Source organism: Propithecus coquereli, unplaced genomic scaffold, assembly GCF_000956105.1.
Source record: "Propithecus coquereli isolate 6110/MARCELLA unplaced genomic scaffold, Pcoq_1.0 Scaffold2, whole genome shotgun sequence".
In the NCBI taxonomy this organism is placed as follows: Eukaryota; Metazoa; Chordata; class Mammalia; order Primates; family Indriidae; genus Propithecus; species Propithecus coquereli.
In genome coordinates, this window is record NW_012144966.1 from 11,776,429 (window position 1) to 11,803,488 (window position 27,060).

Sequence of the window (27,060 nt, forward strand, 5' to 3'; positions counted from 1 at the left end):
CAATATTGGTTATCTGGTTTCATCTGAAGATATTTCTAACTCTCTCGAAATGTGAACTTGATTATTGGAAGACCCTCCCATGGATGATTTATTCTTTTCTACACAAATGAAAAATTAGAACAGCAAAGGATGGAAACCCTGCTCTCTTAAGCCTGGAATCTTATTTGCATCACTTTGGTGCCCCAGGCTTATGAAGGGCAAGGTGAATCACTGAGACTAATGTTCTGAGTCACTTTGTGTAAAGAATGTACCAAAGGTGGGAAGATGTATTATGTACTTCCTTGCCCAAGCACATAGTAAAATTCTACCAAAATCTACTTCTTATGACATAGTATGCACAGTTCCACCCCCACACGAGTACAAAATTAATCCAGTTGCACAACGCCATTTTTATATGAGAGCAAGAAGCAGAAAACAGCCATGGTATTCTCTTATTACTCCCTCATCAAATGTCATAGCTTTCCACCCCTTCTCCATTTAACTTTTACTTATGTATCATGATTTTCAGATATAGGATTATCGAAGTTACACTTCCAAGAAATTTTATATACGGTGATTCTCATGAAAAGTTAAGTTAAAAAGAAGATAGTAAAAAAGCACTACTGTACCATGGGCAGCCAGTAAAGCAAAGGTCCTATTGCATAGATGACTATAAGGACGAAAATGCAAGATATTAGACAAGCCACCTGTAAAATACAAGACAGACAAAAAAAGAAAGCCTTGAACTCTTTATTATTCCAAAGTTATGGGGGTGGGGGAGATAATTCTTAGTTCATCTTGATTAGAAGAAGCAAAATGTTGGCACATAACTGTTAAATTGCATAGACTGTCATTATCTATATTTTGCAGCTGAGGGAAGCCAAATGTGACAGCTGACAAACTGGTGCAATCAAATTAAGTCAGTGATGAGAGAAAAGCAATTCCACACAAAGAAATAGGACACCATCAACTTTTATCACACATCACAGTGATGGCTTTTTTGTTTAATAGTGAAAGTGGCATTTCAATTAAAAGTTCTTTAGCCTGTTGTTGTTTAGCCTGACTCCCCTCTTTATTTTGTAGGAGGTGGTTTGGGTAATAACTGAATACGCAGCTTAGGATTTTTTTGTGCTGATGATAAATTTCCACCAAAGCATTTACACTCTTCTTTGGAGTTCTTTGTTAGTAAGGGCTGTAGCTATGCACTGGTTATAGGGGATACGGGAGCAGTCTCTGGCATTGGAACAGACTTAATTTTACTAATCCTGAAAAGTCCTTAGTATCATGTTCTACCCAACTGAGCCTGCTGACAAAAGGCAATTCAAAACACCTGACTCCTACAGCTATGGCCCACTTGACGGAGAACCTGATTTCATGTAAGCAAATGTTCATGACTTAATAAAAACGTTTAGCCAAACTGTCATCCTAACAAGAGAGAAGATGGCTTTCACAAGACCACAATGATGCCTAGCACATCATTGTGGAGATATCAAAGGGAATTTGGACCTATTAAAATGGCTTAAATTAAAAATAAATATATAAACAATCAATATCAAGGGCTTGCAAGGACTCAGAGCAATTGGAGTTCTCAGGCAGTGTTGGTGGGATTGCAACATGGTACAGCCACTTTGAAAACAGTTTGGCAGTTTCTTATGGAGATACATATATACTTACCATACGACCCAGGTCTGCCTAAGGGGAATGAAAACAATGAAAACATATGCCCACCTGAAAATATATATGTAAATATTTATAGCAGCTTTATTCGTAAACACCATAATCTGTAAAAAACTGAAATGTCCACCAATCGGTGATTAGATAAATTGTCGCACATCCATAAAATAAAATACTACTCAGCAATAAAAAAAGAACATGAATAAAACTCAAAACCATTAAGCTAATGAAGGAAACTAGACACAAAAGGCTACATACTATAAGATCCTATATCTACGACATTCTGAAAAAAAGGTAAATTATAGGATGCCAGGGGCTGGAGGAGGGGGAAGAAAACTGATGACGAAGGGGCATGAGACAGCTTTTGGGGTGATAAAAATATTCTATATCTTGATTGTGCTTACAGTTATAAAACAATATACGTTTCCAAATAAAGTGAACTTCACACCTTAAAAGGATAAATTGTACTATATCTAAACTATACTTCCATAAACCCAATTTTTTAAAGAAGAAATTGGGGAAGGGTTCTGTGATCGTAGCTTTCATGCAGGTGTACACACCCAAAGTCAAAGCCAGCATCACACTTTCCCTGAACCTGGCACTGCTAAAAGGTGTATGTGTAGGGAGAGGGAGAGAGGAGAGGGAATAACTGTAACTAATCAGCTAAGCAAGCGGGCATTCAAAGGGACACAAGAACAGGCCTTTCCTTGTTGGCGGAGGCTGAGGACGTCTGTTCACCCTTCCATTTTTTGTGGAACTCTTCGTCAGCACACCCAAAGGGAGAAATAATTCTTACATAGGAAATGAATCATTAGGGAACTGATGATTGCCCATAAAAGAAGTTATAATACACCAAATAGTCACTATACTCCTATATTTAGGAGTAACTAGTGATTTTATATGATAAAAATTTTTTAAACAATAAAATGTTAATGCTTGTCATTCCACCAGACTGCAAAGAGCTGGGTGTCAAAGTGTAATCACAGGATCCAGCCAGAGAGCCCAGTATGTGACTTAGCAAATCCATGTTTATATGGAAGGAAAAAAACATACCAACTGCTAAGGTTTATTTCAAGACAAAAAGACAATGGCATGCACCCTTTTTGTGGGACTTTTCATTCATACCCTTACAATGTACCTGAAGCCAGAACCCTAAGTACAAGGAGCTGAAACGAACTTTGGACAGAAGGAGTCCAAACTTCTTGGAAGGATCTGAGGCACAGCAAGGCAAAGCGACTTGCCCAAGGTCCTAGAGCTAGGGAGTTAGAACGCGTGCAGGCAACATGGAATACGTACTGATTGGGATCCATGAAGGCCACATATATTTTAAGGTTCCTAGATAAATTACAGTACACTAGAGCTGTTGTAGAAATTACAATGTGACTAAATAATTCTAGTATTTAAAAACAGTAAGTCACAACTACATTTGGGCTTTTGTCTAAATAACATTTAATATCTCTTTTATTTACATGATGCTTTGTATGTATCAACAACAGTTCACTTACTGAACTACAATTTCAGTCTTGTAATCAGAGTAAGGCAAGAATTAACTGGATCTCATTTGGCAAAGGGTGACAAACTATGGGTGAAAAGGACTATCTATTTACTTTAGATGGTAAGTCATATAAAGAAAGAGACCGTATAAGCAAATGGCTTATGTTAGCTCCCATAATGCACTTGCCCTATCATTGTTGACACCCTAGGTCAAAAGAGAAGTTAAGTACCTCTAACTGCACAAGAGAAGTGCATCTAACTGGACAAGAAAGACTTATCAGTTCTGCCTGGTGTATCTACCCCCAAGTCATGGAAATTAATAACGTAATAGTGTCTGCCTCAAAGCTCTCAAAATACTGAAATTCATTCTCTCCATAAATAAGAGGCCCAGATGCTGAAGTTTGGATTTGTAAAAAATCTTTGCGATCATGCAGTCCAAGCCATCATCCATAATTGGCCAGCTCAGTAATTTCAAAAAGAGCTTAAATTAAGATCAGATATTTGCAGCGCTATGCAATAGACTTCTCTAACTTCAGGTTTCTATAATAACCCACTTGAGCTATATTTCCAAGGATCTTCATATTTGTTACTTTCCAGAGGAGGTAATATTTTCTTGCATTTCTCTGATCCACTGGGAGAAAATTTTAAGCAAGTTACAACTAGAACAAGAGAGATAAGCTTGTTCCTTTTTTTTAATCTCAGAAAACAAAACTGAAGTAGCTCCTTCTTGGTAAGTTTCAGGTTGGCTTAGGTTGTAACTAGTAAAGAAAAGTGTTCACATACTTAATTATCGACAGGGCAAACACTGTCTAGAATTTTACTCTTCAGCTCTTTCCATGTCATACTAAGTGTCCAAAGATAATTTTTTGTTTTAAAATCATCACTGCTCATATTTAAGAATTAATTCCACATAAAAGATAATGAAAGAATCTATATTTTCTTCTTGATACATTCCCAAATATTATATATGTGGTGCATGTTACTTAGAAATATAATAGTGCAGGCATTAGAGTTATCCAGACCTACACGTTGGTTGAGATAGTAGTCGTTTCCACCCTATGTAGTTGTCAAAGAATGCAAAGTAGGTGACGAGCTCACAGCACACACAGTGTTGTAGAAAGTCGTGAAATGATGAAAGAGGTGGGGAAGGGCAGAAAGAGAAAAAAAGAGAGGATACTGGGTAACCAAGGCTAGGTTAAGAAGGCTTTCAAGAAAATTAAAGCAATGAGCCAAATTTCGAAAGAATAACGGAATATAGTTTGGCAAATTAGAACCTGGGGACAATCTCAATGTTGCGGAAAAACACGCCAGCTGTTGTTTTCAGTTGTGGCTGAGCCGCATCTGCAGCAGACGTGGTCTCTTATCCCTCGTGGTTACGCCTCCTGAACTCCCTGAAGAACATCAGTGTGTCTCCTCTGCTGGAAGTGAACAGAAGCATGCAGGAGTAGAGCCAGGGGACACTGAGCTCCCTCCCATGCAACATTCTTTAGAGAGAAAGAGGGAAGGAAGAAATAGAATATTTATTTGTGCTATTTATCTAAGCAGAATTACTTGTCTGAGCACGTAACTGGAGAGCTGAGAGTGAGGGGGGAGCAGGCCACGAAGCACGCAGAGCCCGGTGGGCAACAGACAGGGCTGAATCCTAATAACTGTGCAAAGCCTTTCATGGGCCTGAAGCAAAAATAACATGACCCTATTTGCATTTTCAAAAGATGACTTGCCCCAGAAATACTGTAGTACGGAAATATTGATAGTGTTTCTGAACAAAAGTCAGTTGGTAAATTCGTTAACAAATGGAAGGTGGTTATCACTGGTCCTTCGATTGGTTGTCATTAGCCTAAAAGTTGAAGAGCTGTGATGTCTTCTAGATTAGTTTACTGGGTATAAATCTAGTCCCTAAAAGAGACAGAGGTATTTAAGGGGTTGTTTTGTGAAGCCATGTCACATAGAAAACAGCTTTCACAAATTGCCTATTTAGAACAAAACTTTTAAGACTTGGCTCGCCTGGTACTTTCTTCAAATCATGTCAGTTATCGGTGATACCCGCATAAACTTAACCGTTGTAGTGTTACGGGTCTGAGATGACTCCCACAGGAAAGGGTCCTCATTGTGGGTGTGCACATTAAATCAGAGTCTTTCTCTGATTAATGGATATAGCTGAAAAACTTAGAGACCATCTCGACAAGCAGAGCAGTATGAAAATATTCTGCTACAGAGCTTTATTTCCCTGAACTAGTGTTTTGTTAGATTTCTTTCCATTTTTTTGAAGTCTGATGAATAGAAAGAATATCATGCAGAAAATTTTTTTTAAAAAACTGTGTTAAATAAAAAGTCCTTAGAAAAGTTCTCTTGTTCTAATCATTCAAACCTGTGGCCTCCAGAACAGTGAAAAGAAGGAGCACCCCTCCAACCCAACCCTATTAATCAAACAAATTTATGCTCAAGTCAAATGAAAAAAAAAAAAAACCCAGATTTAAAAATCAGTACAAGCTTTCTCAGAGTATTCTGTCTTTCAGACATTTGATGTTGAAAGTTACAAAGATTAACCAGGTGGTTTCATTATTACTAAAGTAGGAATTTAAAAAGCAACTGCTTTTAAATGCCTAAGGAAACCCCAGATATAGAACACATTCAAGGTGGAAACACCTCAGGGACCTACTCTAACATTTTTTGCTCCTGTGACAAATGAAGATGCTAACTTGACTTGCTTAAGGATCCTGCGGCTAATTGGAGGGCAAACTTGGACTAGAAAATTGTCTTGCTGCATCCCAACCAAACCAGCACATTTTAATATTAAATGTTTAAAAAAAAGATTCTGGAAATATTTTATTATTTTAAAAATACTTAATAATAACAAAATCAATGATAATTGGTAACATTTAAAGAGCATTTATTTGGTGTTCAAGCATTGTGCTAAATAAGTATGTACTAACTCCTTTAATCTTTATAATATTTCTACTTTAACAGCCAAGTCCTCTTAAGCTAGAGAGGTTAAGTTAATTGAGTTACTTGTGCAAAGTCACCCAAACACAAGTGATGGAGCCAGGGGACGACCCAGGCTCTGAAACCCACACCCCTAGCCACTCACTATGTTTATCAAATCTGAACACGAAGAAAGAAACATAATATATCCACTCTGACGAGAAATCAGGTGAAAACTACTATAGAATCCTAGAATTTTATAGATAGAAGAGTCCTCAGAGTAAGGGATGACATTTAAGTAGACTATATGTTAAACATTCAAAGTTAGATCACAGACATTTGAGAGTATAGTTTACAAAAATGTTTATGCTGTTACACATGATAAACCTACACTTGAAATCACTAGCTGTGTAAAATCAACCAAATTATTTGTGTCACCTAATAAGGTTAAATGAGGATTTCACTTCCTACCTGATGAGTTGTGGCAATTATTTGTCAAATTATAATACATTCAGAATTTGTCATTGCTTCCCCTGTGCTCTATGGTATATTGATATTAATTTTATCAATTTGTTTTATACTGTATTTTAATACGCATTGACCATTTTTCTCTTGCCACTTGCTCCCAAGGTCAAGAACCACATACTTTTGAAAATTTATTTTGCTACCACTTAAAAAAAGTATTTACTATAGGAGAGATTCTTAATAAATGTTTGACTTGTCACATACAGTGTTTTAATAAATTCCCATTCAATTCCTATTTTAAACATAGAGTGTATCAATAATAGTTAGCTGTTAATGTACATTTCTGATATTAATCTATGCATCGATTATCTTGTATGGAACAATGGTTAAGAGTACAAGATCTGGAGTAAATCTATTTGGGTTCAAATCCCTGCTCTGCCATTTACTAGCTCTGTGACCCGGATAAGTTGTTTTAACCCTGTTTTCCTCAACTTCTAGACTATCTCATGTAGAAACTGAGGGTAATAATTATACCTCTTTCATAGGGTTGCCTAAATAAGTTTGTTCACATAAAAAGTATGGCACTCAATGTCTGGCACACAACTCAATATTTTCTCCACTGACATCACGACCATCATCATCATCAACAGCAATATCTTCACTATCATCATTATCATCCTCTTATCAGTACCCAGGATAATGCCTGGTTTATCACAGGCTCTCAACACATGTCGAATTGATTTGCATTCCTAAAAAACATAATAATTGTTTCTTTAACTCAAAATGTGTGCAGACATCTTATAACAATTATATATCTCTATGTATAGGAATTTCAGTGTCAAGGGGTTATTTTGCATATAATTTATTTTATTTTATTTAAAGGAAATGAATAAAAACGGAAAAATATGATGTTGACTATGTAGATGAGCTAAAAGAACAAAAAAATTCAGAGCTACCACTAGAGGGAGCTTTCGTTCCAAAGATTGCTAACAATAAAGCTGCCATTCGTGCAGAATTTTTTAGTTTGCTCATTGAACCCTCAGCTTCTGGAAGGGTCATTCATAGGAAAGAGAAGACAAAGAGAGACTTCCTTGAAGCTACTTGGAAAAATTTCAAGGAGTGAAAACTTTCAGGACTTTAAAGAGAAGCTCAATCTTCCCACCCCCAAGAATAGGAGTGAAGGCCCGGCGGTCCCTTTGTCCCTGCGGAACAAGTCAGTTACCTGTGTCTTTGCTCCCGTGCGGTACAGGCCCGCGGTCCTGCCCATGGCAGCAGCACTTGGTATGCAGAAGAAAAATGAAGGAATCACATTGCTGAGGCCGTGGGCCAAAAATTCCTGCAAGATTCGTAACAGGAGAATGTGTGATTTCTTAATCACAAACAACTTTTAGAGACCACAGGTACCATTTGTCAAATAACTAGGCTTATTTATATCCAGTTTCTGTTCTCCCCACCAGGTGATATTTAACAATTATAATAAAAATAGCTAATACTCATTGAGTGCTTACAATGAGCCAGAAACTGTTCTAAGCACTTTATTTATTTAATTGTCATAACAACCTTACGGGGAAAAACTACTTATTTATGCTGTTGTCAATTTCTCCTCCATCTTGTGAGTCATTAAAATCAGGCTTTTACTCCCACCACTCAACCAATGGCCTCCACAATGTTAAGTACAACAGTTTGTTCTTACCTGACTTGACCTAACAGAGGCATTTGACACAGTTGCTTGCCTCTCCCTTCTACAGGCTCCTTCACTTGGCTTCTGGAACCTTACACCCCACCCCTGCAGTTTCTTCCTACCTCCCTGGCCACCACCTCTCAATTTTCTTTGTGGTTCCTTCTCCTCTAACCGATTGAAAATATTGGACCACTTCTCTTATGTATCTACATCTTAACTACCCAAATACACATTGACGACTCCCAAATTTGTGCCTCCAGCTTGAAAAACTCTTCTGAACTTCAGACTGTATAGCCAACCTGCTACTTGGCATCTCCCTTTGGGTGGCTAACAGGTGTCTCAAACTTACTAAACTAGGCTATCGCTCGCCAACACCCCAACCTGGTTCTCCCATATTCTTCTCCAATTCAAGTTCCAATTGCTTAGGCCAAAAGCGTTAGAGTTATTCTTGACTCTCCCCCCACCCCCTTTTCCCAGGTGGCATCCACATCCAATCCAGGATCCATCCACTTATCTCCTCCATCACTACATCCCGGTCCAAGTCATCAAATCTCACCTGAATTATGACAAAAGCCTCCTAACAATTTTCTTGCTTCTGCTGTTGGTAGTGAGCACAGATAAATACCCCTGCCTTCATAGGACTGTGTTTTTGGTGGGGGAATGCTGGCAATAAACAAGGTAAATACGGAGAGTAAAGTAGTGCATGAAAGAATCTGGAGTTTAAGATTTTTGATTACCAAAGAAGACCCCCTGAGGAAGGAGCACTTGAATAAAAAGCTAAGCAGATATCTAGAGGAATAAAATTTCTGACAAAGGGAACAGCAAGTGCAAATGTCCTGAGCCAGAAGTATGACTAGTGGGTTCAAGGACAAGCAAGGTGGTGTGGCTAGAACAGAGTATAAAAGGGATACGAAACCAGAGAGGAAGAGGGACAGTGGGCTGTCACATGGAGCCCTGTAAGCCATGATAAAGAGGTTTTTGAGGAGTCTGATGGGAAGCCACTGGGAGGTTTCAAGTGGAGGAAAGATATGATCTATTTTGTTCACCGTTGTATCCCTTGTACCTAGACCAGTGCCTGGAATATAGGATTCAATACACATCTGTGGAATGAATAAATCTACTTTTTTACAGATGAGAAAACTGGGGCACAGAGAGGATTCAGGTCACATCGTATCAGAGTGAGATTGTACACAGGCAGTTTGGCATTCATATCCAGCACACTGCAGCTCCCCTGTAGACCAGCACAGCCTGCAGGGCCCCCACAAGATTTGAAACAAGACACTGGCAGAAGTATATTCAGACATATGATCGGTATGATATGTATTATTTGGTATTCTAAGAATAGACTCTCATACCCTTTAGTCTTTTACTAAGAGTAATACTAGTGTTACTTGTACTTCAAAACTCATAATTTTTAAAAGTTAGGACTAGGCGCAATGGCTCATACTTGTAATCTTGTACTTTGGGAGGCCAAGGTGGGAGGATTGCTTGAGGTCAAGAGTTTGAGACCACTCTAGGCAAGAAGGGAGACCCTGTCTCTACAAAATATTTAAAAATTAACAAAGCATGGTGGTGTGCACCTATAATCCTAGCACTTTGGGAAGCTAAGGCAGGAGGATCATTTGAGGCCAGGAGTTTAAGCCCTGTCTGGGCAAGATAGTGAGATTCTATTTCTACAAAAAATAGAAAAATTAGCTTGTCGTAGTGGTGTGCACCTGTAGTCCCAGCTACTCAGGAGGCTGAGGCAGGAGGATTGCTTGAGCCCAGAGGTTTGAGGTTGCAGTGAGCTGTGATGATGCCATGGGACTCTAGCCTGGGCTAAAGAGCAAGATCCTGCCCCAAACCTCCCCCCAAAAAGTTATCATGCAATGATAAATATATTTGGATTTTCTGCTAAAAATAAGTCAATAAGAACATCAAGGTGTCCTTCTTTCTTAAAAAAATACAATGATATTAAAAACCATAAAGGCCAGGTTTTCAGCTTTCTGTGAATGATTTAGAGATTTTCCTTTTGTTCTACCCATTCTTGCTATACACTTAGGAAAGTTTTATTTTTCATCAGTTCAACATTTTCAGGATCTGGGAGTACATAGTACAATACGACAGGAGTAGAGAGGGACTAGGGGCATACTCCACCTGGTTGTCATCAACTAAATATTTGAATTTTTTGGCAGATCCTTGAGCAAGAGCCAGTGAGGCTGCGTAGCCTACAAGTGCCACTCCAAAAGCTTCAGTGATTACCGCAGAGAGGATGTTCATCCGGGGAGCTCTAGGTGGAGGAATTCTGCAAAAAGAAAGACCATATTGAAGTCATCAACCTTCATGTAATTTCTGTAACGACTTGCAATGAATTCAACTGTGGTAATGACTCTGAAGTTTACATAGAATAAGTGAAATACTCATGAGAAAACCAAGCAGCCTTGCCCTTAGAAGCCCTTTGTTTTCAACATTATTTAGCAGAAAAGCAAAATTGCAAGGAACACCACAGGGACAGCTGCATGCATCCAACTGGCATTTACACCCAGGGAATTCAGACTACACCACAGAAACTCTGACTCAACAAAAATTTCCTGTATCAGAACAAAAGCAAATCTGGAATGTTCTTTCATTCGAACCTTTCCAAATGTTTATTTGGCTGGCGTTAGAGACTGTATTTCCTCCCTTGAATACTACATTGCTGTATGCAAACACTAGTTTACTGTGAGGTACAATTCTTGATCTAATCTCTAAATTTTCCAGTGAGTTCATTATCTTAATTATGTTTTTAACTCAATCCTTTCATGGTACACTTAACTCTGCCTTATATATGTTAAGAAAAATATGTATAAAGGTTCCATCTACCCTCTGTTGCAAAACAGAGGACCACAGTTAGCTATTTCTCCATTTCGAAGAACGGTTTAAAATATTTCTCTCAAATAATGCCCACCCATTGTCTAATTGTCTTTTGAAAACCACTTGAGCCAAAGTATCATTATTTATTTATCCCCGATGATGCTTTGGGAAACTTACCAAAAAAAACATGTATGTGTGTATATATATATATATATACATATATATATATATATATGTATATATATATATATGTGTGTGTATATATATATATCTCCCTTGGGCAAAAATAGAAGAAAATGAGATAAGAATTCATGTTGATTTAATATCTAGTATGTAAGTAGAATGCTCTGTCCTTTCATATTAGCTATTTCATTTAATTCTTGCAACAACCCCAAAGTAAGCACCATTATACCCACTGTATGGAGGAGGAAATATTTTGGGAAAGATTAGGTAACATATCTAAAGTCATAAGGGGAATGGCAGGGCTAGGATTCAATTTCCATCTCTTGTCAAAGCCATGCTCTTTTTATAATTCCTTTAAGAGGATGGGTCTAAAAAGTTTTCTTCAAATAAAAGAGAATTAGAGGGGATGGAGGAGAGGCATGACATTTTTTACCCACTTTAACTAAAATTTATCCCCAGGACAAATTGATTTGTATCATTACAGGCCATAAGATAGACCCTGTATACAACTGCTACTATTTCAAAGTATAAGAACTTTTATTTCATGAAAATTGAATATGTTTAATTATTCATAACAAATGACCTAGAAAGAAACAAACTGACTTTCAAAGGTGCAAAAACAGATAATCCTTGAGAAAATTGAAGCTGATTCAAATAATCATCCTTAGCCCATACCTACAGAGTTTAAAGACAGAGGATTTTTTAAATTCCCTTTTTAATCCCTAAGGATTTTTCTACTGTTCCTCCATTTTAATTTAGTTAGAAACCAAAATTTGGGACTGGAAGATAAAAATTTAGAGGACCCAACAATTGTAACTTTGCCCCAAATTTATAAATATTGCTGTATATACAGCCCATTAAAAGGGAATAAGGTACCCTCCTTCTTGCCTAACATGCCGTCATTTTCTTTCAGCCTATATTTGGAACAACGTTTTGCCTTTTTAAGATGAACACTTTCTCTTATGTGAAACTTTTTCTTAGTGTTCAGAGGCAAAGTAGGGAACCACGCCTCCTCCTCCACTTCCACTCTCGCTCTTGCTGTTATCCATTACCCAGGCCTGTGGGTTTGCTATTTCAAATGATGCTTGTCTACCTTTACTATGATTTAAATGAAATAAAAATAGTCATAAAAATGTGTGGTGGGGAGGGAAATAGGGCAGACTGAATCCCAGAGCACAAGTCTAATTTTCAAAGTCAATGTCCTCCACTTTTTTTTAAATAACAGCTTTGTAAATATTTTTCAGATCTTTTACCTGAAGCAATATTGTATAAAACAATTACCAACTTCTTTAGTAATAGGTGAATAGTCTAGGAAGTTACTTTTTCTCCATACATGCAGTATTTGTTCCTATCATTTTATAGTAGAAATTTATTAGAATTTTGTCCTACACAGGGACAAAAAGAAATGAAATCCATACCCTCCCACCCCCAGTCCCTTTCTCCATCAAAAACAAACAAACAAACAAGGAATATTAACAAAAAAGACTACATTACCCTTTTGGAATATGACCAACTACTTCTAATCCATATGTGTTTTCCATATTGGTACAATAACAAGCAAATGATGCAGCAATAATCTGTGTGGTTCCATTTGAAAAAAGAAAAAAAATATTACTGGCATCTCAAAAACCTTAAAACCACTTTTTAAAAGTAAACATTGTTCTTGTGTCCCATAATTGCCAAGGGTAATATAGCAGTTTCACAGATTTTTAAAAATTAATAAAATATTAAAAATCAAAAAGTACCTCTGAGTTTTGATAGCACTTAATTTATAGTTTCAAAATTAGATGATATTCTAATAATATGGCTTTTCTAATATCCTACCCTGTGTCAACCCAATTATGTCTAATTTTGAAGGAAAGCAAAATACAGAATATATGTATAGGGGTGTGTCTGTGTGTCTGTGTGTGTGAAGACAACACAATGCAACCTAAATACTTGTCTGTTATGACATGAAGGGATGCTTTATAAAGACAGTACATTTTCCCTCCATGACGTCAACCACTCAAGAGTTTGAGATATTGCATCAATATTCCTGCTCCGTTAGTAATCAATGATGATTTACAGACTCCTTGAAATTTTTTGAATTTTGAGCTTTTACTATTTCTTGAAGTAAACATGTTACTTCATAGCCTGTCGGGCTCAGTGCTTCCAAAATGACCACCGTGAAGTCTCCGATACCCCATTCTTCTGTTACTGACGTATGCTAATAAGCAGCATCTCGCGTTTCCTAACTACACCAATAATCATCTTTAAAATGCATGTGAGAACTCAGCTCACACTTTGTTTTACCAGCCATTCCACCATAATGTTTTCCATCCATTTTCATTCTTCTGATAATTTTAATAGATACTGGAAATTTCACGTGGCTATGGTATTAGTTTGAAATGGTTTATCTTGTTAAAAGACACACACCAATTATCTACTTAAAGTGCAAATTTACCATATGCATGGGCAGAAAAAATATAATAAATTCACAATAGCAAAATAAGGAATATATAACAATTAATGCCCAATAATATAAATTTATAGAGTTTTTTTCCTATCTGTGTTTTTCTGTTCCCTGTGATGATATTTAACTGAATTTACACAGGTTTTAAAAACATCAAATGGGCTTAAAAAGAAAAGCACCATTGAGGATCTTAAAAAAGAGAAAAAGCAACAAAACTATACAGGTTATACTGTAAATTTTATAAATATTGTGATATAATAGCAGTTATCTTCTAAAAAAGTTAGTAGTAGTTAAAGATTCAGGCTATTAAGTTAAAATCAGAAGTATTAGCACATTTAAAAATTCCCAAACCAATTCATAAATTTTAACTGCTCATAATCCTCATGAGACATCTATACCAGATCAGAAAATACTGTGAGTTGTAAAGAAAACATACCATAGCTACTCCTTATTGGAAATGGAAGAATACATGATGTTCAATAGCACATAGTCAAAATTAAGTGACCTAAGTCTCTGAATTAGTCTTTCAGACAGTGTCTTACTTCTTTACTGAATATCTTTAACATAATTAAACTTCCATTATCAATCAAGTTATTTGTTCTTCTTCACTATTATTTCAATATCATATACACATATAAAGCCAGCACTGCCCTGAGATGTGGGCAAGAGGGGATCCCACCCCTAGTGGCCCAGTGCTTTCGAGGGTTCTAATCTGGCCCTCCTCCCACTGTAGTCTTTCCCGTAAGAAGGGAACTTTGTGGGAGCAGGGGGGATGTGCCCATCTCAAATATGTATCCCTCTTTCTGAATCACGTTCTAGATACTCAGGAATCTATAATATCTTTTTCCTGCCCAAATGGCCCCAAGCATGCTTGCAGAGCATCTTCCCAAGTCCATCCTCTCAGGGTGGCTCGAGGAAGGCCTAGGGACAATTGTGGTGGTGTGGAGTGGGAATGTGTTTGGAGTTTGGCCACCGGGGCAGGGCTATCCACACATACATATGTGAATCCCATTGTGGGTGGGATAGAGCTGGACAGGGAAGAGTAGGCCAAGAGGCTGGCTCTCCCCACATGGCCCCATTCTGGCAGAACTCAAAGGAACAGGAGAATTCTCTGTTCTAACCTGGATTTCAAGGTCATCGCTAAGGTACATTAATCAAGATAGGAAAAAAAATCTGTTGCATTTAACATATGGATGCAACATATTGTTACGTTTAATGTATTGATTGACATGTTACATTGATACTTTTGCCTTGGGTCTTACAAATGTTGGGCCAACATTGTATAAGGAATACCTTTTTTTTTTAAATAAGAATAATTCTTACTAGTTTCACAGAGAATAAGCAACAGTTTGATTACTATCTCAAGGGACTTCCTCTCTAAGGTTATATTCAATTTTTGGTTTTGTGAAACTTACGTAATATAGCATCCAAGGTATAATAAATATTTCTTTAATATCAAAAGGACTTTGAAATACGATGATATGTTTTATAGTAGTTGCTGTGAAAACTAATAATCATAGTACTCTGTACTTTCATGGCATATTTGAAATACACACATATACATATCATATAGATTACATGTTATATATAACTCAACAAATCACATGTTATATATAACTCAACAAATCCTGGCTATGGAGAGAGGGCTTCCATCTTAGTTGTATAGAAACAAGTCATAACCTTCACAGACAGTTTCCAATGGACTAGCCTTAAAACCATACATAAACCTACACTGTTTCAGCAGCATAAAGGAATATTTCAATAGATGAAATTATTTAGGTACCATTTGCAGTATGTATATATAACCCAAATATCATTAAAAAGTTCAAGCCAATTAATGATAAGTAAGTTAGTAGATCATGGTTATGTTAACATTTAATTTTCAACTTAATTCTTTGTTTACTTAAGAGTTCCCATTAGAAATTCTTAAAAATTTCAAAATGTATGTTTTTAATGCCGTAAGTCTTACGAGCAAAGTATAATGTATTGTTTTCCCAGATACAACAAAATAACATTTTAGAGAACCAGCCCTGGCCAATAAAAATCATAAGTATCCTTTCAATAAAGCAAAATTAGGTCAGAAAAAAAGTATCAACAAACCTACCAATCGTTAATGGACATTTGTCAATTGATAATATTTCTAGGCACACCAAACAGGTGCCATATCAAATGTAATACCACAAGAGGGTGTGGTATTACATTCTATTGCTTTACAGAAGATCAAGCCAGAGATCTTTTGCATCTCACCTTTGGAAATATCTCCTTACTTAAGAACTTAGGCATATGTTCTCTTATTTATATAAAAAATTATAAGCATATAAAAAAATGCTGTATAAATTAAAAACATGTGTGCCTCCTTTTTTAAATTATTGACTCAAAATGTTTCCTATTCTTACATTAATATATAGCCACGCAAATTAGCCTCACTTTAATAAGAGACAGGAGTAGCTGTGGGTCACTATAGACAATATAGGAAGCATCTGCCGATCACCCCAACAATTGGCGAGATTTGTATGGCAGAAAGCTAAATGTTGATTTCATACTTACCAAAACTAAATCGACGGGAAGAACAACTTTAATTTTCCTTTTAAACTGTTCATTCAGCTCTTTAACAAGAACAAGGACCACGATGCTCAGCAAGGATAAGAGCAATGCTTCCAGTCGGACAGACTTGATGTTTTCAAAGACATAAGCATAAATCTGCAGTAATGGGCAAAACACAAACAAAATCGAGGGTCACTCACAATATACCAACATGAACATCTGGCTGCATATAAACTCAGTGATGTTTTGTAAAAATATCTTAATGGCTAGGGGTGAAAAGGTAGAGGTGGAAGGGTTGTCGGTGCCGATGTAGAACAAAGTTATGTATTCATTTGCGTGTACAGAATTGCCATGCCCTTGATTCTTCCATCAAACTCAAGGTTTGCACCTTCCTGTGTAAGAATACTAATAAATGGAATGACCCTTCTGGCTCCTTCTTGACACATCAAGAGGTAGAGATGCTATAACTCATTAGTTACACAGTTTCATCATTAAGAGCAGTGAGGGAAACACAGGCTCTGCACCTTTGGACCCCACCACTCTTCCTCAAACCCAGAAGCAAACAAGCACACATATAAGTCGCACACAAAGGACTTAAGAGCTGGTACTTAACTGACATCAGATATTCAGCTTAATGTAGAATATTACCACGTTCTCAGTCATTCGACATTTATTTATTTGTTTAATGCCACCTACTTTATGCCAAACAGTATGTCCTGTGCTAGATCTAGGATGGTGAACAATTTAGATACGTCTTCGTATTCACGGATCTCTCTGTCTATTGTAGGAATTTCTAATTAAAGCAATAAATGACTGCAGTACACTGATACGGACATCAAAGGGGCACCCGAAGTCTATCAGTGGTCAGGGGGCCCTTTCGAAAGAAGATAAGTGGGAATTGGCCAGGTTAGGGATGGTGGGCGAGGTGAAGAGAAGGAATCTGGGGGAAAATGTTCTGCCTAAAGAGCACATTTGTAAAACTTAGAACGTAGACTGTGTGAAGAGGAATGTATGACTTCCTGAAAAATATGGTCAAGAAACCAATGCAAGTATTTGTCTTTAAAATTAGCAGGTCTCTTTGAAATTATGCCAACGTCAAAAAATTTGCATCAAACTAGGAAGAAGGTATAATTCATTAATATCAGATACTTAATCTTGGTAACTTGGGATAATCTGACTTGGCATAGAAAGTAAGGTAAATATAAGAGTAATGTCAAGGAAAAGAGTAATATTCGAGCCCTTTCTAAAACCAAAAGCATATGTTTATGCAACTAAGGCCAATAGCATTTTGCTCAACAACTTAGAATCTTGTTAATAATTATACGAGCATCTGATCTACTAGCATAAAAAAGATAGGGTGAGATTTTAAAGAACCCTAAGGTGAATGCTAAAGGGAAATGATAATAACTAGCCTAAATCCAACCCTTGCTGCATGAACATTTGATGTAAAGAAACCTAACTGGGATTTTGTATGGAAAATTAACACAATGATTCTCAAATTCGTATAGAATATTAAATGTGCTGCATATATAAAAAAGTTTGAAAGAGAAGACTAATTATAGGTTTATTCCACCAAATATAAATATACATGTATAATAAGTTAAAACATAATACTAGTATTGAAATACATAAGAAAAATTTTAAAACAATGAAAACCCAGAAGCACATAACAATTGCATCATAGAAAAAATTATACAATATACCATATATAAACAAAAATTAAGCAAATAAAATAAATTCTAGATTTTAAAAAGAGTTAAATATAAAACCTGAAGTCATAGAAAATGAAGACATTGTTTTAAAATTAGGCAGAAGGCATAAATAATTAATAAAAGAAATACAAATGTTCAATAAATATGAACAAAGAACTCAACCATACTAGTAAGCAAAGAAATGTAAATTCAGACAATAAAAAAGCATTTTCTTCTTTTAGCAAATTATGCCTAATTTTTAAATGATAATTAATCATTTAAATAGTGAACTTTGGGGGCAGAAATGGGAACTATTTTACATGCTCTTGTCAGTATAAATTGGTACAATTTTTTGGTGATCAGATGAAACATCAAAAACCTTTGTAGTAATCATTTCAAAATGCATACATGTATCAAAACATCACATTGTGTACCTTGAATATACACAAGTTTTATTTGTCAATTATATTTAAATAAAGCTGAAAAAATTAAATTAAATTTAAAAAACCTTTGAGATGTTCTATTCTTTGCCTCAGCAGTTCTACTTCAAGACATTAAGCTATAAACATAATTAGCCTCATGTGAAAAGACCTGTTACAAAGATATTCACTGAAGCATTTTTTAAAATAGCACAAAGTAAATTGAAACCATTTAAATAGTAAAACAAAAGCAAACTGGCTGAATTCATTAGGTCACATATATGCATATAATAGTCTATATCCATTAAACACATTATTTTAGACAAAACATATACTTATTGACATGGAAAGGCCTTTCTGTTATGACACTGTGAAAAGCAAATTTCAAATAAATATGTATAGTTTGATATTGCTATCAGCTGAATTGTGCCCCCTCCACAAAATTCATATGTTGAAGTCCTAACCCCTAGTACTTCAGAAAGTGACTATATTTGGAAAAGGGCTTTTAAAGGGGTAAGAAGGTAAAATGAGGTCATATAAGTGGGCTCTAATTCAATCGGACTGGTGTCCTTACAAGAAAAGATTAGAAGACAGACATGCACCGTGCACGAAGGAAAAACCACATGAGGACACAGCAAGAAGGCCGCCCTCTGCAAGCCAAGGAGAGAGGCCTCAGAAGAAACCAAAACTGTCAACACCTTAATTATGTACTTTCAGCCTCAAGAACTGTGAGAAATAAATCTGTCGTTAAAGCACCCAGTCTATAGTATTTGTTATGATAATCCTAGCGAACTAATACAGACATTTTTTTATAAAATAAAAATTCATAGTTTAAGTATCTATGGATATATCTGGAATGTTAATAGCTCTGCATAAGACATTTGCATTTATATTATCTTCTATGTTCTCTTATGAAGATATATCATTTAGATCATTTTAATGGCTTCAAATAGGCCTCGAATGCTTATCTTCAATATGTCTCTTAACTTCTCCTTCTCTTGGACGTGCTGAATCTGGTTTTTATAGCTTCATTTTTATTTTCCATAGCAAATTTCTCAAGTCTAGTTTCAGGCAATAAAGACTAGTTTTTATTTCAGCACACAGGTTATTCTTATAGTAGCCCAACTTATTGGTGTTCTCTGTCCTCTCTATTTAGTATATCAAATATAATTTGACCACAAGCAAAAATATCGGGTCAAAATATATTATAGACTATGGGTCAAAAGAACTTATATGGACTTAGCATCTCTTAGAATTCTGTTTAGTCGGTATCCTCATCAGGAATGTACAGGTGGTAAAGGAGATGCATCAGGCTACCTGGGGTGGGATCCTGTGTGTTGAATGTTATTATTAACATTCTAAACCTTTCAAACAATGAAAATGTACTCAGTTAAAAGTGGAGCCTCACAGGGTGAAAGGAATAGGGGTAATGCCAGTTATCCAGAAACCCTTTTGTCCATACAGTTAAAACAACAACAAAACACTAGCTGTATAATTAGCTACATTAAGAAATGAATTAGAGGTCAGATAGCTTTACTTATTATCTCTCACCATATTCTATTTTATTCCATACTACTTGGAAAGAAAATTAGGTACTACAATATCGTAATTATCTGAGATACAGATATTTCTCCTCTCTGTCTCTCTATATTGTGGTTGGTAATTATTCACAGGATTCCTACAGCAAGTCAAGGAACAGGGTCCATTTCTCAAAGTTACCCACTACTTAAAGCCCAAGATAAAAATTCAAAATGCTGTTCAGTGAAATATATTCTACAGGAGACGGGGATAGAGGAGATGTCAAAAAAATTTTGTCCAAATTTTTTTCTGATAGTTTATAATGATCCAAAGATAAAATTGATACTATTACTCAGAATGATTTGTTAGGAAAAAGATAAACATCTAAATGTTTTAAAGCATTTAAAGGAGAATTCTTTGTGCTTTTTTTTCCATGGTATTAAAAGTATGCCTGTGTAAGAAAGTGCCTGTATAAGAAAGGGGAGAAATATACAAAACTCCCAAGCCATATAAAATTTGCTGTAGTGTGCATTTCAAGAACATGTGTTTGCAGTAATAAAAATGACCACCCCAGAATGAAAGGAATGAGAAAAAACCCCAGGGCTTTTATTGTCTGTCTGGATTAAACTACAACTCATCAAGCAGAGCACATCTCACAAGATGCTCCAACCGAATGTGGGGGTGGCCAGAAGCTCATTACGACCAGCATGAGGAACACAATAGAAAAAGAGGCTAGTGAGGAGTGTCATTCTAATGAATGTCATTTGGACCCACAGAGAAAAATCATAAGCTAAAGCCAGCTCATAGGAGACGGCGGCACATAGGAGCTGGTAGAGATAGGGACAGAGCTAAGGACAGACACACCCACACACCCACGCACACACACACAGGTATTTACATATGCTCATTTAATAGAGTTCTAGGCATCCTAAGCATGTCTTAAATGTCTCATTTCTAGCATAAATCCAGTCATCTGAGTATGCTATCGTGCACTAAGCTCCACAGATAAAAATTCCTTTTGAGGGTCATCATTTGCTTCCCAGATCTCAGAGAAGCAAAGATAATGTTTATATCTATATGGATAAATAAATAAGCTATTTCATCAGAACTGACCAATCTGTTTAATAAAAGAAGAGTTCAGCTCATTCTGAGATTATATTAGTTCTTTAAATTGACCATTTATCACAACTTGACATAAAATGAAAAATATCAGTAACATTTAATAAACCTATTTTGAGATATTTCAAAGAATGAAAATCACCTATTCATAGTTCATATATTGTTTCTTATTATTCTTTCTGAAGCATTTCATGGTTATTTATACACACACATATACATGTAAAATATTTACATTAATGTATTGTATTTTAATCTGATTGGTTATTCTTTATACTTTTTTGTTTATTGTTTTGTTTTTTTTCTTTTTTTACTGATTGAGTCTCAACTCTTAGAATGGTGTCTGGAAAGAAAATAGGTACTCAATAAATATTGTTGAATGACTGGATAACATAGTAATAGTGACAGTAAATTTGTAAATAGGGGTAGATTTTACCCTGATTAAGCAGAATGACTAGGAGAGGAAGGACTCAGATTCTTCTTTCCTCATTATCAATACTTGGGCTATATCATATTAGGGAGATTTGTAGTTATCATGTATTCATTCATTCATCCAACTTGTTTATTGAGAGTCTTTTTATGTGTAATGCATTGATCTAAATATTAAAGCTGTCATTGCAGTAAATTTCAAGTAATCCATCTTTGATGTAGTCAGTCTGATCCAAATAATCAGATTTTTAATAAGCTTAATTTTATAAGAATGAAGCAATATCAAAGGCTGAAAAAGCTCATATTCAGTATTTAGATAAGAAAAAATAAATAAAGGCTTCCCTGAGGTCATAGCTATTCAATTGTTTCTCATTGTACAAGTGTCATGAAGTTCTAAACAAGACCCTGTATAGAAATACCTGTGCTGCAATAAAAAATCTAAAGTGTGTCCACTCTGTTAAATTTCATGACATAAAGAGAAAGATCTGACATATTTAGAAAATATTAACTAGTGTTAAAAACTAAATGGACTCTCTGCTTAATACTCAATTAACCAGAAAATTCTATCAATCAAAATATTCCTTTCCTTAGCATTCTGGTTGCTCTAGGTTTTGCTGCAATAAAATATACATGAGACAAAAAAATTATTTTAACATTTTTAGTGTATAACTATATCATTTATTATAATTTTTCAGTAGTAATGATGAGTATTTTTTGAACTATCCATAAAGGGACCAAAAAGGGTTATTTGAATATGTATTTCCATGCCTAAGACAACATGTAAATATTTTAGTATTATTTATCATTCCTATGCTATCTTTGTACTAATGATCAGTCATAAATAAGTTTGTGTTTCATTAGAGAAACAACAGAGTGCTAGTAAAATCAGCCAGGTTTAATAAATCTGTCAACACACTGCTTTAATAGTAGGTATAAACTACTAATCTACAAGTCTTAATTCCCAATATATGACTTTGAGTCAGTCATCAGCCACAAAGCCTAGACTACCTCCAAAAAAAAAAGAGTAACATCCATATATGCTTGCTACCACATGTGCAAACTTTGGTTTAAAAGCACATTTGGCATAATCTGTGCACAGACATATGTCTTAAACTATGAACATTTTTCTATGTCTTAGGAAGAGTATCTTTTAAAATAAAACAGAAGTAGCACTATCAAATAAATCATCTTACTCATTATTACATAATCCATCTAGCTGCATCTTGCTTCTGTCAGAATCCTCATCTCACAACACAGAGCACTCAGGGGCAGTCATGACCCTAGGATAGCTTTGAAATGTGTTAACTATTTTTACTGATTGCATCATATGGATAACTTCAGTCATCTTTTAATTCAAAAAAAAAACCATGCGAAAACATAAAACCTCTTCACCATTCATTTATGGTTATGTTACTGTAGTGGATGAATTGTAGCCTTCCCTCCTCCCCAAAAGACGTGTGTACATCCTAAATCCCAGAATCTGTAACTGTGACCTTATTTGGAAAAAGGGTCTTTGAGGACCTAATTAAGTAAAGGATCTTGAAATGAGATCATCTAGAATTAGCTGGGTGGGCCCTAAATCCCAAGACAAGTGTCCTTATAAGAGACAAGAGAGAAGAACAAACACAGAGGGGAAGGTCACAGAGGCAGAGATTGGTGTGATGCAGCCACAAGCCAAGGAATGCCTGCAGCCAGTCGACGCTGGAAAAGACAAGGACGCAGGGAGCATGCACCTACCGAGACTCTTGATTTTGAACTTCTGTCCTCCAGAAATATGAGAATAAATTTCTCTTTTGAGGTTTGTGGTAACTCATTACAATAGCCATGGGACACCAGCACAGTGACCAAATTAAATGTGTCACACTTCTGAGACAACTCAAAAAGAGTATTATGGGATGAACTATGTTGCCCCCAAATTTGTATGTTGAAATTCTATCCCCAAGTACCTCAGAATATGACTGTATTTGGAGACAGGGGCCTTTAACACATTAACTGCCCTGTGAATTGTATTGAACTCACACTAGTTTTGAGCCCAGGGCTTCATGAAGTGTATGTAACTCATACATCTCTTCACCTTGGGAGCCACGAGGACTATTTTTCAAGTTGCATATAACTCATGAACAGAAAACAGTAAAAAATAATGAATTTTTCATTAAGTTAGAAAGGATCATTTTGTTTTTGTCGTTTATATTCTATTTTCATAATAAAACACCGTGGCCCTGAAGAAAAAATCTTTTTCTAGTGTGTCAGTCAATGTGTTAAAGAAGTAATTAAGTTAAAATGAGGCCATCAGGGTGGTCCCTAATACAATATAACGGCCCTTCAGGATGCACAGAGAGTCACCGGGGCTGCACTCGCACAGGGGGACCACCATGTGAAGAGACAGCAAGAGGGAGGCCATTTGCAAGCCAAGGAGGGGGGCCTCAAAAGAAACCAGCCCTGTCTGCACCTTGATCTTGGACTTCCAGCCTCCAGATCTGTGAGAGCCACCCAGCTGTTTAAGCCACCCAGTCTGTGGTAGTTTGCTGTGGCAGCCCTAGCAAACCAATGTAGAGGGCAAAGAGGACTCAGAGCTTTTGTCGTTGGAATCATAGATATCCCCTAGCAAATTCCCTTCTCTTCAAGTTAACTAAGATAGAATTATCCTAAAAAGACAAAATGAAACTAAACAGAAAGCTTTCAGTAATGGTTACTAAGTGATCGGTACCATTAAGGAGCAACCAGCAACTGATTGAGCATCTATCAAAGATGAATTAGGCATGGTCGATACCTGCAGTAAGGGCTACAACTAAAGTGCCTAACAAAGACAGCGTTCAGAAGACACTTGTTGGCACCAGAAAAAAACCTTAGAAATCAACCAGTTCCACATACTTATTCTGTAAATATAGAGACTAAGGCTCTAAAGACTAGTGACCTGCCCCATGTGACTCGGCTTGTGAGTGACAGGATCAGGATGGCAACACAGGTCCCCTCAACATGAACATTTTACCAATGTCTCTTTTACAATTCTTTCAGTTCAGCAAATGATTTTTCCAAATTTCCCTGCTTCTTCCTTTTTTCCTTGGGTTATGGAAGGAAGATGCCACCCCTTTTGAAGGAGAGACTACCATGAAGCACGGAGTCTTGGATTTTGTTTTTCAGTGGTGGGATTCAACGGCACCCGGGTGCTTCTCAGGCATACACGCTCTTCTCACACTCTGGCCTTGTGCCTTCAACAGGGTCATTCTAGTACAAGGAAAGCAATAAAGCCCTCCAACTTCATTCTGAAAACTGTTCGTTCAGGAATCATGACTTTTTCTTAACATGAACATATTTGGTGAAAGTCTACTTGTATCTATACAACACATTCACCCTAATTTCTTCTCTATATCCTGAAAAGAGAGGAATTTTCCTATTTTCCCTACCATATGCAGATTGGATGTAGGCAGATTTGGGAAGAAAGAATGGGGAAACTGTTTAAACTTCATCACTTTCTAGAAGAGTGGAAACTAATGTTTCTAGGCTCTATGGTGGCCATGTCACATGCAGTGACTCATTTAATTTCTTAATTAATGCAGGGTAAGCATGATTATTTCCATTTAACTAACACAGGAGGAAATGAAGGCTTAGAGAAGTTAGGTAAATTGCTCAAGATTACACCAAAATTAAAACAGTGGAGCTAGGATGTGGTTCTTGGTCTGTGTCACCATCAAACCTATGTTCTGCCAGCTACATATATAAAACAATACTAAGATCTAATCTAGCAGCCAAACCTCGGGAGTTAATGGAATAGAATCATTCCACCAGAAAGGATCTTGAGAGCAAAACCATTCTATGGAGCAAAACGCTCCATCATGTCAAGCTTGTATCCATTTTAGGGACTCTGTGTTTGCTGTTTGTTCTGCCTAGAACACTCTTAACCCCAATCATTCCATGGCTGAGTCTCTCTCATCTTACTGGTCTCCACTCAAAAGTCACGTGCTCAGAACGGGCTTCTGCAACCATCTTATCTAGGCAGACCCACCCCCTTCACTCTATCACATTACCCACCTTCAATCATACTGCCTTGTTTACTTCATTAACACTATCTGAAATTATCTCGCTCACCAAGATGTTATTGTTCAACTATATCCTCAATATCTATGAGGTGATCAATAAATATTTGTTGAATAAATTTGTTCTAGTGGTTCTTTAATCAAGGATGCCTGTTAATCTCTTCCCATTCATATGTAGCTTGTAAAATTTCCCCAGATTATTCTGTTGAACATTTAAGGCAGCTTGCACATCCTTGGAGCCTTTAAACATGAGCCACGATTGATCAGGAATGCCCTCTCCCTGGTCTAACCTGCCTTCAAGTTAATTATATTTGAATCCAACCTCCAAGCAGATCTGGATTCCTGCTCAGAGAGCCCCAAAGCCACCTCTGATCCTTCTAAAATTAATGTTGGTACAAGTTCTCGCTGTTCCTAAGAATTTGATGTCTCCTATCAACTTTGCCTGCATGTCATTATACAACATTAAACATTTTAGAATAGGCATTGATAATATCAAGCCCCCCCTCAAACCCTTCAAGGGATAAATTAATTCTCAGACCAAAATGTGATCTAGGGGAAACATGGTATGTTAAACAGCTAAAGAAAACATGAGTAAACAAAACTCACTTGGACCGAACATACAATCAAGCGTGCCAAGGTCCAAGTGGCATCCAGCCATCTCTCGCTTAGTAAATTATAATAGTTTAATTTAAATTACTTGTATTTTGTGGTGACGCATTTTTCAGTGAATTGTGGAGGATAGAGAGGGCTTAGCCTTCGATGCTTGAGTTGCATAAATATTTGCTCTCTGATTTAGAATGTTAAAGTAACCTTTGTTACAAATTTCCATATAATTGTTCCATATCCAAATTAAACCTGCCACATTGTCTATCCCCTGCATCACTGATTGAATCAAGCTGCAGATGAACATTCTTGTCCTCTCCCCTTCAATTTATTCTGTCCATTTTTCAGGGTATATTGGACATCCCTGAAATTCACAATAGAAATGTCACAATAACTGCAGAGAAAATGTGGGCTTTCATAAACCACCAAAGCATGTTCTTGATTCAGAAATCCCAGAGGGCCTATGTCTTCAAAGTAGATTTGTTCTCCACATATAAACCTCATTTGTACATATTTAATCGTGATCTCATTCTCTATAAAAGAAAAGGTTTTATTGGCTCCGATTTCCCTTTGACGTTTCTATCCCATTTTATTAACATTCTTGATTCCTTCTTTGCAGTCTTTGCAGTCCAAACTAGAAAAGTGCTTTGCTTGTACTTCAGGGATGGGGGTGGGACTGAAACTGTTTTCCAGTTCTGAAACTCCTCATTTTTAAGGAAGAAAATAAAATCTTCTAAGAAGCTAGTTGAATGTATTGCCAAACTTGCCTTTTGCTCTTGGGTTTAATGCACAGAACTGTACGTAATTATTTAGAACAGTACTCATACAAAGCCATGTCAAAGAAACTAGCTTTGCCAAATTTATCATAGGCTGCTACAGGCTGAAACACTGGCGCCATCTCAGAGAAATCCACATGTGCTAATATGAACTAGGAATTTTCGTAATTTTTATTGTGCCTTTTGGGGAAAACATCCTTTCTAATAAAAAGATAATTCATCGTATCTCAATTTTTAAAAATTTATTC

General features: G+C 36.4%; 1 protein-coding gene across 1 annotated transcript in view; it reads right to left on the reverse strand.

The window, feature by feature from the left end:
• The window catches only part of SLC26A7 (solute carrier family 26 (anion exchanger), member 7), a 145,034-nt gene that overhangs the window by 51,759 nt on the left and 66,215 nt on the right, over positions 1-27,060 (reverse strand). Inside the window, exons 6-10 of the mRNA XM_012643539.1 lie at positions 16,230-16,382; positions 12,725-12,807; positions 10,352-10,499; positions 7,757-7,870; positions 609-686 (exon numbers count right to left, since the gene is read on the reverse strand). Coding sequence (XP_012498993.1) covers positions 609-686; positions 7,757-7,870; positions 10,352-10,499; positions 12,725-12,807; positions 16,230-16,382 — 576 coding nt within the window. The remainder of the gene's footprint in view (positions 1-608; positions 687-7,756; positions 7,871-10,351; positions 10,500-12,724; positions 12,808-16,229; positions 16,383-27,060) is intronic.